The sequence below is a fragment of the Pelodiscus sinensis genome, chromosome 4 (genome assembly GCF_049634645.1).
Source record: "Pelodiscus sinensis isolate JC-2024 chromosome 4, ASM4963464v1, whole genome shotgun sequence".
NCBI classification, from domain to species: Eukaryota; Metazoa; Chordata; order Testudines; family Trionychidae; genus Pelodiscus; species Pelodiscus sinensis.
The window spans coordinates 56,009,673-56,023,728 of record NC_134714.1 but is presented as its reverse complement, the minus strand read 5'-3'; the positions used below and the strand labels follow the sequence as shown (position 1 = coordinate 56,023,728).

The window sequence follows — 14,056 nt, the reverse complement described above, 5'->3', positions numbered from 1 at the left end:
TTATGGCTGAACACTCCTGAGCATTAATTCTGTAGATTACATAATTCTTCGAGTTTTCAATAAAAGACCTGAAAATGTCAATTTACTTTATTAGCAAGAAAAAAAACTTGAAAAAGTATAAAAAAATATTTCAGATCCCTATTGTATTTCATACAGGATTGGTTGCAGTATGTGTAACTTTATTATGTTGTAAAACAGGTAAATTCCTCAATCTGAAAAAAAAATGCAGGTTTATAGTAACTATAGACAGTCACAAGTGAAATAGGTTCAAAAGCTTGTCCCTGACCAACAGAACTTGGTCCACTGAAAGATATTACCACTTCCCTGTTTCTTGCTCTAGAATTTCATCATTTTTAGTCACTGAATAAGGAAATGTATCTTCGCACAGCGTGTTTCTTATGGTACTGCAAAAAAAGCATATAAAGAATTATTATAATGATATAGTCAGTCACAGTGCTGAAGCTGTATCAAGCTCTCTGTGTTTGATCAGACAGCTCTGGATGTTAGCCCAGTGTCTGAGGGTACGTCTAGACTACATGCCTCTGTCGCCAGAGGCATGTAGATTAGGCTACCCGACATAGTAAAATGAAACGGCGATTTCAGTAATCGCCGCTTGATTTAAATTTACATGGCTGCCGCGCTGAGCCGACAAACAGCTGATCAGCTGTTTGTCGGCTCAGCGCGATAGTCTGGACGCGCGGGTGTCAACATCAAAGGTATTTGTTGACCACCCAGGTAAACCTCATCCCAGGAGGTTTACCTGGGTGGTCGACAAATACCTTTGATGTCGGCACCCGCTCGTCCAGACTACTGCGCTGAGCCGACAAACAGCTGATCAGCTGTTTGTCGGCTCAGCGCGGCAGCCATGTAAATTTAAATGAAGTGGCGATTATTTAAATCGCCGCTTCATTTTACTATGTCGGGTAGCCTAATCTACATGCCTCTGGCGACAGAGGCATGTAGTCTAGACGTACCCTTAGAGTCTGTATCGCCGAAATGCTGGCTGTTCCCTCTGGGGGGGCGCTGTTGCTGAAATGCTGGCTGTTCCCTCTGGGCGGCCCGTGCTGCATGGCGAGTGCGGGGCCCAAATGGCCGCTTGTGCCACTTGCTCCCCTGCGATGGCCCGGCTGAGCGGCGCAGAAGTCACCCGAGTGCCACGGTAGGAGGCGAAGGGTGGTGGGGCAGTGATGTGCGGCGTGACAGCGGCTCCAGGCCCCGCCCCCTGGCTGTGACCGTCACCGCCCCACCCCCCTTCGCCTCCCACCGTGGCGCTCAGCTGACTTCTGCGCCGCTCAGCTGGGCTGCCGCGGGGGAGCAAGTGGCGCAAGCAACCGTTTGGGCTCCGCGCTCCCCATGCAGCATGGAGAGTGCGGAGCCCAAACAGTTGTTTGGGCTCCACGGTCCCCCGAGTGAGAGGCAGGAGGGAGAGGAGAAGAGACAGAGAGGGGCAGGAGGCAGAGGAGAGCTGAGAGAGAGAGAGAGAGAGAGGGGAGGAAATAGGAGGAGGAGGAGGAGAGAGAGAGAGAGAGACGGAACGAGAGACCGGAAGCTCAGGATAGAAGACCGACGTGGAGGAGAGACCTGAACATCCTGTCTTATGACGGGCTAATTGGCTAGTTCTTAATATTCAGTAAAATATTAGAAACAACAGCAACAACAAAAATCTTTGAGAAACCTCTTTCAAATAAATAAGTACAATTTTTTAGTCTGCTTCCTTAAACTTCAGTAGTTCAAAGCTCTAGACATCTTCATTAGATCTTTGCATCATACTTTCCTAGGGATTCTAATAGAATTTAGCATTATTTTCTGCATAATATCAATTAACAACTGTGCTGTAGGGGAATTAATCTACAACAAAAATACGGAAATACCTTTTAATATGGTAAAAGTAATGATACCTGATCCGAGTTGGATATGAAGTAACTAGAAAAATGGTGATGGGCACAGGGTGTAAAGCTGTTGTTATTTATGGCATGACAGAGTGTTTTTTAACTTAGGCCACAATCTTTCAAGATGCTGATTACATCTTACTTTAACTTTCAGAATATAAAAATATGTTATTGGACATCCTCAACTAATCATTTAATAAGGAAAATTTTACTTTGTGTTTCTTTTTTCACACTTTCCCAGCCTGTCATTAGATCTGCTTTCATATTTATTAGAAATTCATTCAATCAAAATGATGTTCGCAAAACAAATAGACATGAGATGATCTCGGTTCCTACTTTTATTTGAAATTGAAACTTGATTGTTTTATATCATCACAACTTGGTCTTTCTTAGGTGGTTATATTAAGGACTTACTCCTCCTTGTATATGTGCTCCACTAAACACCACAAATGAACCATGTTGAGTGAATTGACTTTTGTTTTAGTTCAGTGCCTAAAAACTACCGTTTTGATTGCTTGCAAAGAATGTACATCCAGGTGTTCTCAAAGTATTTCATAGTGTTGAACACAGGTATAGATGATTTTTCCTGCCATTCATATTTACACAAATGCAGAATATCTCTTTGGCAGTTGGAATAGTTGCTTCTATAGAAAAGTAGTATTAGGAAAGAGTTTGATTTTTAGCTGTTTTTAATGTGATAGGTGTTTTTCCTTTTTGAAAGAAACTACTCATGCTTTATATTTTTGCTATTCTCTGCAGCATACTTTTTTTCTTCAATTCTCTTGCCTTTTTCTTGCCAAGTTCTTGTCTCCCTCTGCATGTACTTACCTGTCATTTGGCTCCCTTCAACATGCTGCTCCGTCACCTTGACCTTTTGTGTTTCTACTATCCTATATAGTTACATCATTTTTTTCTCACAGACATTCCTGTCCCACTAATAGCTCAGGTGTATTGATGTGACTTCTTTTCCTCCACTGTAACCATTAATACAGTAGCTAGGCTAGCTCCTATTCATGCCCAACTGCTTTTCTAGTCTCTTCTTTACAGTGAAGAGCCCAGAGGTCTGTAGAAACAGCTGAAAAGAAGGAGAGAAATCAGAACCCTGTGACCAACCAGCTACTGACATCTCACTAGCCATTGTTTCATAGCCCAACCAAGTAGCTAAAATAGCTTGCAAACCAATCGGTTAGACAGGTCTGGTCTTGAATAGTGATACTATTGTATATTTGAATGGGAGATAAGATTCTTGAGAGTGGTTCTGGAGGCATGGATCAGAGTTCTTGTTGCACTCCTTAACTGGAGATGCTAGTGAACGAATCAACAGCCCAAAATCTGTGATACTGTAAATCCTGGTCATGTTCTACCTGAGGAATACTGTGCATATGTTGCGAAGAATTGTGGTTCTTTTTCTGATTCCTATCATGTCTTTAAGATTTGATTTACCTTCCGTTTCAGTGCTGCTAGGTATGGAATAATAGCACTGCAGATCCAAGCAGTAGTCTGTATTTAAATTATGACTGGAGCTACTTTTCATTTTCTTTAGAAGTTTGAAGTTTTTTGTTTAAAATAGAGCCCTGATGCTTCATCTGTTCTCTACTATAAGAAAAAGTAGTCTATAAAAACCATGGAATTGTTAACATTGATTACATTTCTGTACATCATCTGTGTTCCATATTAGCAAGAAAAATTATACCATTAACAATATCCATATTTAATTACAATATGTTGAAGAAAACAATACTGGTGCTGTAAAATTGCTTACTGGATAAAGTTATTGCATGTCAGTATATTTCATCATTGGGACTGATGCAAGATAAAACTTAATCTGAATTCTAATTGACTAGTCAACTAGTCAAATGACAAAAGTAGATTGTGCATTTTTGCAGCACATAAAACAAAAATAGCAAATTAATGTAATAAACCCTCACAGTGACGGAAAAATCATTCATAACAGGAGAAATTATTGTAGGACTTGATTCTGAGTAATGCTGAGCATCTGCAATTCCTTTTGACTTCAGTGGATGGGTCCATACCTATTAGGATGGATCAGGATCTTGGTCCTTTATGAGTAAATCATGCTGAAGGGGCTGTTAACAAAGTCAAGTTACTCACCAGCTGTCATTAGTTATCCCCATAATTGTTTAAGCTCTTAATTTCCTCTCACACTGGCACCTTAGCAGCTAGATTCGCTATACAAGATTTACATGTTGCTCCTCTGAAGGAACATTTAGGGGATGCTGTGAAACTGAAGAAGAATGAAGTGAATTAAATTACATATGTGGGCAGTTGTAAATGTGGAGATGGTGGGAAAGGGGCTTAGAACTGTGCTATGTACACCATCAAGAACAAGCAGGGATATTAAATTTGACTGATCAAGGAGGCTGGGGAGCATTTCTTAACTTTTGGATAGGCTCTGAGCTTTGTTCTGCCCCATGGAATTTGGTTCTCACTCATTTGCAGTCAGGAGCCACAACAGCAGCAGTACTGCTGGGTGCGGGGCCACAGGCAATTCAGACAATTGATCATTGGCATTCAGAAGCATACAATACATGTGAGAAACCTTGGGTGGTGAGTCACCATTAATATGTTGTGGATCCATTGCATGTGCTGGAAAATCGACTATGAAGGCAGTGGTATGGATCTGTGGGCACAGGACTGTTTTTCTTAAGCACATAGTGGACATCCTAATGGCCTTAAGAGTCGGCAACTGGGGTCCAGTGACAGGGCATGGAAGGTGAAGCATGTTATTTAATGAGGTGATGCCCCTGCTGTGCGCCATACAGGCCTGTCAGCAGTTGCTGACATAATGTTGTGGCACACAGTGGAGAACACTATTTGGGAATGTGTAAAGGAGTTCAGTTACTGCCAGAACAAGAAGGTATTTAACGCAGCTCTGTGTTTTCAGACATGCGTTCATGTAGTGTTTGGTTGAGAGCCGTGGAGAGCCACCTGGGTGGACTAGACACAACAGATTCTAATAGGGGGACAGCCAAATCCTTTGGGGGGTCATAATAGGCTCAGCAGTTAGGGCATCCTGGGGCATCACTTTCAGGGAGGATGAAATTCTCCTGTAAAGCAGTGGAACATATTTGTTTATGGCAGTGTAAAACTGGGGTAGTAAGAGATGTCTGGGAAAACGACTGGGTTTTAGAGGAGGCAGCCACGCTAATTGATGACGTGGGTGACCAGTGCAGATACTCCATTGGAAAAGACAGTGACCTGATAAATGGCTTGGAAAAGGACTTAAAAAGAGGTGTTTGTTAAAGGAACGAATGGGAGAGCAGTTGAAGACTTTCCTATGATTAGTATGGCAGGGAGCCAGCTTCTCATTCTTATATCCCACTTTAACCTTCCTACAAGGGAGTCTGGAAGGTAAGTTCCCATCAGTAGATTTGCTGGAGGGACCTGGATGGGAAAACTGGAGGAGCTGGTGGAAGCCACTCATATAATTATGAAATAAGCATGGATTTTACCTGTTACCTGAACTGTACGCTCTTATCTGCTGGGGAATCCCAGACATCTAATAACATTGCATCCTGATATCAAATATCTCCTGAGTTTCTTTTGATATAGCCAGACAATAGAGTCGTATGAATCATGAAGTAGGAACTTAGGATGAATATTTGTGTGTAAAGCATACTTGCTAATGTTTATGCCTTTGTTGGCACAATATAATTCCAGAAAAACTGATAAAGGCGAAGCAAAACAGTGACGAGCTAAGAGTGAATTCAGCCAGAATATAAAGTCAATAGCTTGTTCTTGTGCTGTTTTGCTATATTGTAGAGAACAAGTCATATCTAAATACATCTCAGAAGCTGGGTGAGATATAGAAATACCCAGTAATTAGAATGAGGATGACAGTGTGTCATTCATTCATAGTAGTAACAATTAACAGAAGTCATGCTTTGGTTATACAACACTGGTTGTTGTTTTTTGATTTATAGATCTGTTGCTTAAAATGTGACCGCAAAGTCTTAGTTTACTATAAATATTTTTATTTTTAGAGCTTCAGAAGGAACAGTTCATTCAGATGTTTTATGATAAAAACATTCACTTTTAGAAATGGTCACTGAGAACTTTAAGAAAATTAATGAAAATAGAAAACTCTCACTTCACACCATGAGATGATTTTCACAAAATGATGGCACAAGGCTAAGCAGAAAATCTGGTTGTAAATGTGGTAATGAGCAGTATGTATTATAGTGACATCATTTGTATTTTGTTCAGTAGGTCATTGATCTATTAATACTCCATGGATATATATAAGGCACAAGCATGAAGGCCAAGTGAACTTAAATCTTTTGAGAAGTGCATTAATGTAATTAAACTACAATACTTATTTCATGGTATAGCCTCTAACTAAGTAATTCTAACTAAAATGAGAAGCATATACTATTTATATAAAATGAAAATTTACGGAATAATACTTAGCTGCTGTACCTAACAAAGTTGTTATGGGGATTAATTATACAGTTTTATAAAGTGCTTTGAACCTGACTGTGCTATTTAAGTGCTATTAGTATTACTAGTAGTACTACACATATCTCACATATCAAAGTCAACCAGAACAAAGAAATACTTGAGAAAAGCTTCCAAATGCATAGTATACACATTAAGTAGTTAAATACTCAAGAAAGCTCAATAGAAAATTTTAAAAAAAGAATTTTATTCAGAGACAATTCTGCTTAGCTTGATTACTACTTTCTTTTTCTTTTCCTTTTTCAAATGTAGTAACAGACTGGGTGGTAAGGGACATGCAATGGATGTAATTTATCTATATTTTTAAATGTCCTTTGATTTAGTATTGTACAGGATTCTCAAAGAAAAGCAGCCGGAATACTGTCTAGATAATAATATCAATGGATAATGAACTGCTGACAGATAAGATATAATAACTTATTATCAATAGTATTATTGCAGAATGTGCAGAGGCATCAAGTGGAATCCCATATAGAACTTGATATTGAAATCAGTATTCAACATTCATTAATGACCTGAAGGAGAATGTAAATTCAATAGTGATCAAATTTGCAGATGATACAGCTAGGAGTTACAACAAATAGAGAGGATTTTCAATCAAAAATACAGTTGAATATGAACAACTTGGGAATTTGGTTGGACTGGTATGAGATGAGAATTAATGTAAAGACCTATAAAATAATACACTAAGGAAAGGATAATGCAGCTCCAGGATAAAACAGGGAATTGTTATCTTAAAAAATAGTTATGAAGCAAGTGACTTGGGGGGTAATTACTGATAAGAAACTGACTATGAGTTTTCAATTGAATGTCTTGGCAAAAAAGACCAATTTCATTCTGAGAAACATACATGGAGGATAGATTTATAGATAAAAGTTTTGTGAGAAAGTCTTGCTGCAAACTTCACAGGAATGGTACAAGGCAGAGCAACCTCAGAGGAGAAGTTACATCTTTAAACCATGATCAACCATGGTAAGAAAACTAATTTGGCTCAAGTCAGTTTTATTGGGTGAAAATTTAGGAAAAAGAATGCTACTTCTATCCCAGTAAATAGGTTCTGATATGAACTTGAATCAAACAAACCAAATGCAGATGGTTTCTAAGAATCATTTTAAATGTATATACATTTTTAAATGTAATGTTTTATAAGATATTTGCAAAAAATCAACATAAGTAATTAAAAATGGAGACAAAGATCATATGGGAAAACTTCCCAAAATCTGTTTTATAACGGAAGCTATCGAAGTCAGCATTCACAGTTACCATAGATATCTACTGCTCTGTGTATTAGAAAAGCATCATAATCTCACTCCTTTCTGTCATATGTTTGCAAATACTGTTTAATGGTGACCACTGTATCTTGATAAGATTTGTTTGTTGGTGGAATGATCTTCCTTAAGGTGACCGACATATCTTTTAAGGAAAAATAATGATTGACTGTACCATTTTTCCCAGACTGGAGACTAGAGGTTCATTGCTGGGAGAAGAGTAAAGTACAGGTGTCCCCACTATAAGTTGCCCCGGTATACATCTGGTCCACTCTAAAGATGTTCACGCTTGTAGGATATGTTATAAGTCCTCCCATTCCCCGCTCTTAAGTCGCTCAGTAAAACTCCGCAATTTGTGCAAATAGAATTCAGCCGCAGGGAAAAAAAATGCCTGCTTTAAGTTGTTTCGCTGTAAGTCCAAGTTTTTTGGAATGTGTCTTGGACTTATAGTGAGGATGGCCTGTATTTAAAATAGAGAAAAAATTATGAGGAATCCTCAGAGACTTCCTTTGTGGTGCAAAATATTTTAGCCTGGATCGTAAGAGGGAGGAACATAATAAGCCTTAATTTGTGCTCTCAGACAAAATGGCAAATCGTGCCTTTCTCCTGTTCGAATGAAAAGTACTAGAGCAGGATAGGGCCTAAAGCTTTGTAAGTACACTGGAAATTTCCTCTGTAAGAGTAGTTGTACTAAAGGTAATGCTCCCTTTGAGGTTGGAGTAATATCCACAGAGCAATTCTACCACTGCTGTGCCTCCGACTTGTGCAGAGATCTGCCTAACAGCCTATTCACTTTTTCTTTTTTCTTTTTTAAAAAAATTAGGTATTTATAAAATATTTAGAAAAGGTACTATTAAGTTTTCAAAGTGAATTACTCTGTATTTCTGAATCTTCATTCTGCCAATGAGCATGTGCATTAATGTATTTGTAACGCCACCGTTCCTTTTCTATTTTTCCCCTAAGGACAAGGAAGCCGTGGAAGGTGTCTCGGTAGGCGCCATTCTTTCTGACTATCAACGAGTTCGAGTGGAAAATGTGTAAGAAAATATTCTTGAAAACTTACTTACAAATTTGAAAACAGATTTTTTGTTAGTGATGTGCATAAAAACAACAAAGTATGTAATATAGAGTAAAACAGATGTTTTTATTTCATATCCTCTAAAATATCTGATCCATAAAACATGCTAACTCAGAGCACTGTGGTGTTCTCTCTGTGTGTATATCTTGCTTACATACTCATAGGGAAATTATAGTAGATGATATAATTAGGGGTATTAGATATTGTGTAATTGAATAGTCATGTAACTGCGTGAAATCTTAGTGGTTACATGACTATTTGATAGTCTCCTGGGATTGGGTCGGTCTGTGAGGGGAGCCGGTTTAAAAATGGCTGCCTGTTGCCCCACGCTGCTGCCTTTGATACAGGCTCACTATGATTAGAGGCTGCTCTGTGGGATGTGGAGAACCCAGCATACGTGGAGAGCTCGAGTCTGCCACGGACAGAGGCTGCTTTGTGGCAAATTCCCCTGCCACGCTTCTGCCTCTGGTAAAGGCAGCAGCATGTGCGGGAGCAGCAGTGGAGAGCTGATGCTGCAGGGAACTGGCTTTCAACTGGCTCCTTCCCCCAACTCTGTATGAGGCAGCAAGGTGAGGCAGGAGAGTCTGCGGAGTTGACACACAAGGGGAACTTGCTTGCAGCCGGCTTCCTGCACGTGTTGACTTCAGCCTTACCTCCTCACCCTCTACACTGCTGCCTCACACAGAGAACAACACAGTGCCCTGAGTTAGTATGTTTTATGGATCAGATATTTTAGAGGATATGATATCAGAGGCAGCAGCGCAGGGGTGGGAGGAGCCAAGTGGATCAGTGCCAGCTCATCACAGACACTGGGTCTCACTCCCCGTCCCTTGGTGCCTCTGATACAGAATGAGCAAGGGGGAGCATAATGCAAATAATCGACAAGATTAACTGATAAGCCCAGGCTTATTGGTTAATCATGTAGACGTTTACATGTTGACATCCCTAGCTATAATAATCCTGTTGATGGATTCCATAGTCTTCTTTTTATCTAATCCTGGAGCCATTGAAAGCTATTCAGAGTTTGGCATTGATATAATGGGAGTGGTATTGAGACATTTGTTTCCACTGACCTTTATTGGTTTCAGTTAGAGCATCCAGTGGTAAGAGGGAAAAATATCTAGAATTGACCAAAGTAATCTGGTGGTCACTAGTTGACAATTTTTAGTTGAAATTTCTATTAAGGACAGAAAATGAAAATGAGCAGAAGCATAATATATATAACTTTAAATCAGAAAAATCTGAAAACAGAGCAATATCACAGACCATACAATGCTCATCCTATGCTTACTTGTTTGGGTTGAGGGTCGCTGACCCTCTGTTGGGAATTGCACAGAAGTGAAAAGTAATAAATAAATACCAAAACAAAAAAACAAAAACTCTAAACAGCACAAAACAAAATTAGCACGGGCTCCCCAATGCTGGTGTTGGGGGAGGTCTGAGTCCCTGGGGCCAGATTCAGGCAAGCTGGGAGCTGCATTCTGCATCTGGCCTCAGGGCCTTAGGTTCCCCGCCCCTGCATTAATTCATCATACTCTCCCAATAACCAGATGAATCTAGCATCTCCTGAAGGATGATCAGGAGTTAATAGAAAAAGCATCATATATTTTCAATTAATAAAACAGATGGGACACCTGATACTGGCTGTACTCCTCCTACTTCCCTTTGAAAACAAGCCAGACTTACCAACGATCCCAGTCTAACACAGGAGGAGTTTGTTTAATAATAATAAAATATCATTAAACAGCAACTTGCATTCCTCTTTTAATTTGGGTAATACCGTAATTCTTCTTCTGAGAGTTGCAACAAAGATTGATTGTACCAATGTACACTTGCACATATACACATGCAAGCAACATGTACATGACTTTTTGTGCTTTTTTGGGGGTTCAGACCCAAAAAAGGAAAAAAGGGTAGATCTTACACGCGGATAAGTGTTTCCACTGACCTTTCTTGATCAGGTGAAGTAAGGAGTAGGATTTGAGTCAAAATGTCAGCTTCCATGGCTACAGAGATATGAAATGCTAGCTCTTTCCTGGTTAAATGTAGGCTAAGGAAAAATGATTAATGTGCTAATGTACAGCTAGCATAGCCCATGTAGTCTCACAGCCTGCCCTGTGCATCCATGTCTGGCCTGGGTGGTGAACACTAGTAGGCTAGTTATGATTGTTAGTGCCTCTGCTAAGGAGGTAAGGCTACCAGCGTCTCTTACAGAAGGGATGGTGTATCCTTTGCTCAAGAAAACACCACTTTGTGCTGACAATTTGGGTACTGATTGATCACTAGCATCCATTTTTTGTTAAAATAATAGGTCTCACCACACTGATCTCTGTGAGATTTGCTAATCTGGTTACCAACTTCAGTATGAAACGTAAACTGCACTGAATATGTGAGTTGATAGATTTCTAGCAGCAGATGAAGGTCAGGTCACACTCAGATGGTAAAAGCATCCTCGATACTGCTGCTGCATTATTGTCCGGTAGTGACTGGGAAGCCAACACAGACCATGGGGTGAGAATCCATGCAATGCCTGAACATGTGGTGTGGACTGCAGAATGTGTTGACAGACCTGCTCGTGGGTGGCTTTCTTCGCCATCTAAATATTTCTAGAAAATGATATAAGGAGGTTTCCTCCTTCACATAGTGGGCACTATTATGTTGCAATACTTAGGGATCCATGTTCTCTTTCTGTTTAGTGTATATATGAGCCATTAGGAGGGTTAGTAAAAAGATACTAATGGCACTCAGAACTTTTTTCCTGATCCAGCCAGTGTCTGAGGAAAACTTCATATCCATGAGAATGTGTTAGCTGAATCTCAGATTGAATTAGACTGAGGCATAATATAGGTAGGTTGGGGGAAGCAGTTGGATGAGATGCCAAGGTTGACAGTACTTCCTATGATGGAGTTGTGTTGCTGCCATAGGTTACATGGGCTCTTAATCTTAATTGTGTTGGCTTCCCAGCCACTATTAGATGATGATACAGCAGCAGCATCCGGCAAGCTTTTTTGCTATTTTCAGGTGTTTAAATCTGAAATTTCACAGTGTTGCAACCATGTGGGTCCCAACCCAAAAGTGGATATGGTGGGGGGGAGTACAAACCTGTTCTAGAGGGCTTATTTGATTGCCAATCTCACTTTTATGCTGCCTTCTGAGCTGGACAGAGTAAGGAGGAAGGTATGTGGAGCTTTCTGCAGTGAGGAGAGAGACACAGACAGCCCTGCCAGGAAAGAGCAAGTCTTGTCCTGCCCTAACCTTGCCCAAACTTGCAGTTAGGAGCTCCCTGCTTGGGGTATGCCCAGTAGCACACAGGGAAGATCAATCCAAGTCCACAAGTGTCCTCCAGCTTCAAGAATATCTGGGGCTGCTTCCCAGTCCCAGAGCATCCTGAAGCAGAGAAGGTAAGGATCCAGAGCTGAGTTTGGTTCCCCCCCCCCAAAGCAGCTGTGCAGAGGATGGTCGATTCCTGTCTCTCCCCAGCTCGGCTGTCACTAGTAGCCCCCATTTCTAGAGTGGTCCTAGAAACAAGGGCCACTGGATTTCACATGGAAGGCTTGCTTCACAGTTCATGATGTGTTTTTTATGTCCATGAAATTGATAAGGGTATGTAGGATATAGAGATGTTAAAATGAATGTAACTGATGAACAATATAATCACTGAAAATGTCAGCGGTTACACACGAGGCGGCAGCCAGTTCCCCTGGAACTGGTGCAAGGAGTCAGCGTGCACTGGATTCTGCCTGCCACCTCACTCCTGGGGAGCTGGCTGCTTCCCCGTGCTGCTGCCTTTATATCGGAAGCAGCAGTGTGAGACTGCAGACTGCTCCCCAGCAGCTGTATCTATAGCTGTGTAGCCGTTTGGGTAACCGATAATCTCAGGCTTATTGGTTACCCAGTTAAATGACTGCACTCTTATATCCCTAATAGGACAATAATATTATAATTAGGGATGTGAAAGTTTAACCATCTACTCTCTACATCCCATAGATGGGCAACATTGTCCTCAATATTGTGAATAGAAATAGACTGCAATATTGTGAATAGAAATCGTCTGCATTTATATAGTATTATTTATATTAAGTTTTGGGGCTTAATTCATCACTGTTAGATGAGGTCAGTGCCAGAAACTATAAGTGGGTCTATAAATGTGGTTACTTATATCAGAAACACCCCCAGCACCCAGTATTGATAGATTTTGCCATTCACAGTAATCTGAGAACATATCTCCCACAAATAGTGAGGGCTTCCTATATACAGCTTCCTCTTATTTAGCTTAAAGCAACATTGGTATGTCTACACTAATTCGAACTAACTTAATTCGAATTAGTTAATTCGAACTAAGCTAATTCGAATTAGTGCATCTACACCTAAAAACTAATTCAAATTAGCATTTTCCTAATTCAAAATAGTATGTCCACATTGAGTGGTCCCTGAACTGAAGTTAAGGCTGGCCGGCAGGGCATCAGGTTAGGACTTGAGTGTGGAGCTGCTGCCTCAAGCTAGCCAAGGGTTGTGCTTAAAGGGACCCGACTCCCACCCCGGACAGACAGTTCTCAGGGTTCCCCACTTGCTTGTCTACCTCGATGAAGGACAGCAAAGCAGTCCTGTCTTGGAGTGCCCTGAGTGCCCTCACTCGGCACATCACAGCACTCGGCCATCAGCCCGGGTGCACTTGCCGGAGGCTGCCATCCAGGGGGGTCAATCGGAGGACTGTCAGGATCCAGGAGGCCCTGCAGAAGAGCTTCCACCCCGAGGAGCCCACAGAGCCACCCCAGTCCTCCCCATTGGGGGCTTGTGCCCCATTCCTCCCTCACCTCCTTCCACTTACTCCTCCCTAGCCCCCCTTCCTGATATAAAAAATAAAGGACACGTGTGTTCAAAAATAGAAACTCTATTTAACAAAACTGGGGGGAGGGGGGATTAGCCTCTGGAGAGACTGGGAAAAGGAGGTGGGAGAGGAGAAGAGAGAGGGTGGGAGAGGGGAGGAGGAAACCTGGGGGGAGGGAGCTGGAAGGGGGAAGCCAGGGGAAGAAGGAGGAGGGGAAGTATAAAACTATGGTATGCCATATCTTCAGTACTGTGTACAGATGTGGTCTCCTCACATCAAAAAAGATATTTTGGCCTTGGAAAGGGTTCAGAAAAGGGCAACTACAATGATTAGGGGTTTGGAATAGGTCCCATATGAAGAGAGGCTAAAGAGACTGGGACTTTTCAGCTTAGAAAAGAGGAGACTGAGGGGGGATATGATAGAGGTCTATAAACGCATGAGTGGTGTGGAGAGGGTGAATAAAGAAAAGTTCTTCATTAGTTCCCATAATAGAATGACTAGAGGACACCAAATG

General features: G+C 41.1%; 1 protein-coding gene across 5 annotated transcripts in view; it reads left to right on the top strand.

Annotated features, from left to right (window-relative positions):
* Positions 1 to 14,056, top strand: part of DPH6 (diphthamine biosynthesis 6) — a 358,530-nt gene that overhangs the window by 80,135 nt on the left and 264,339 nt on the right. For all 5 annotated transcript variants that reach the window (XM_075927016.1, XM_075927014.1, XM_075927013.1 and 2 more), the window contains one exon: positions 8,600 to 8,673. In XM_075927016.1, coding sequence (XP_075783131.1) covers positions 8,600 to 8,673 — 74 coding nt within the window. The remainder of the gene's footprint in view (positions 1 to 8,599; positions 8,674 to 14,056) is intronic.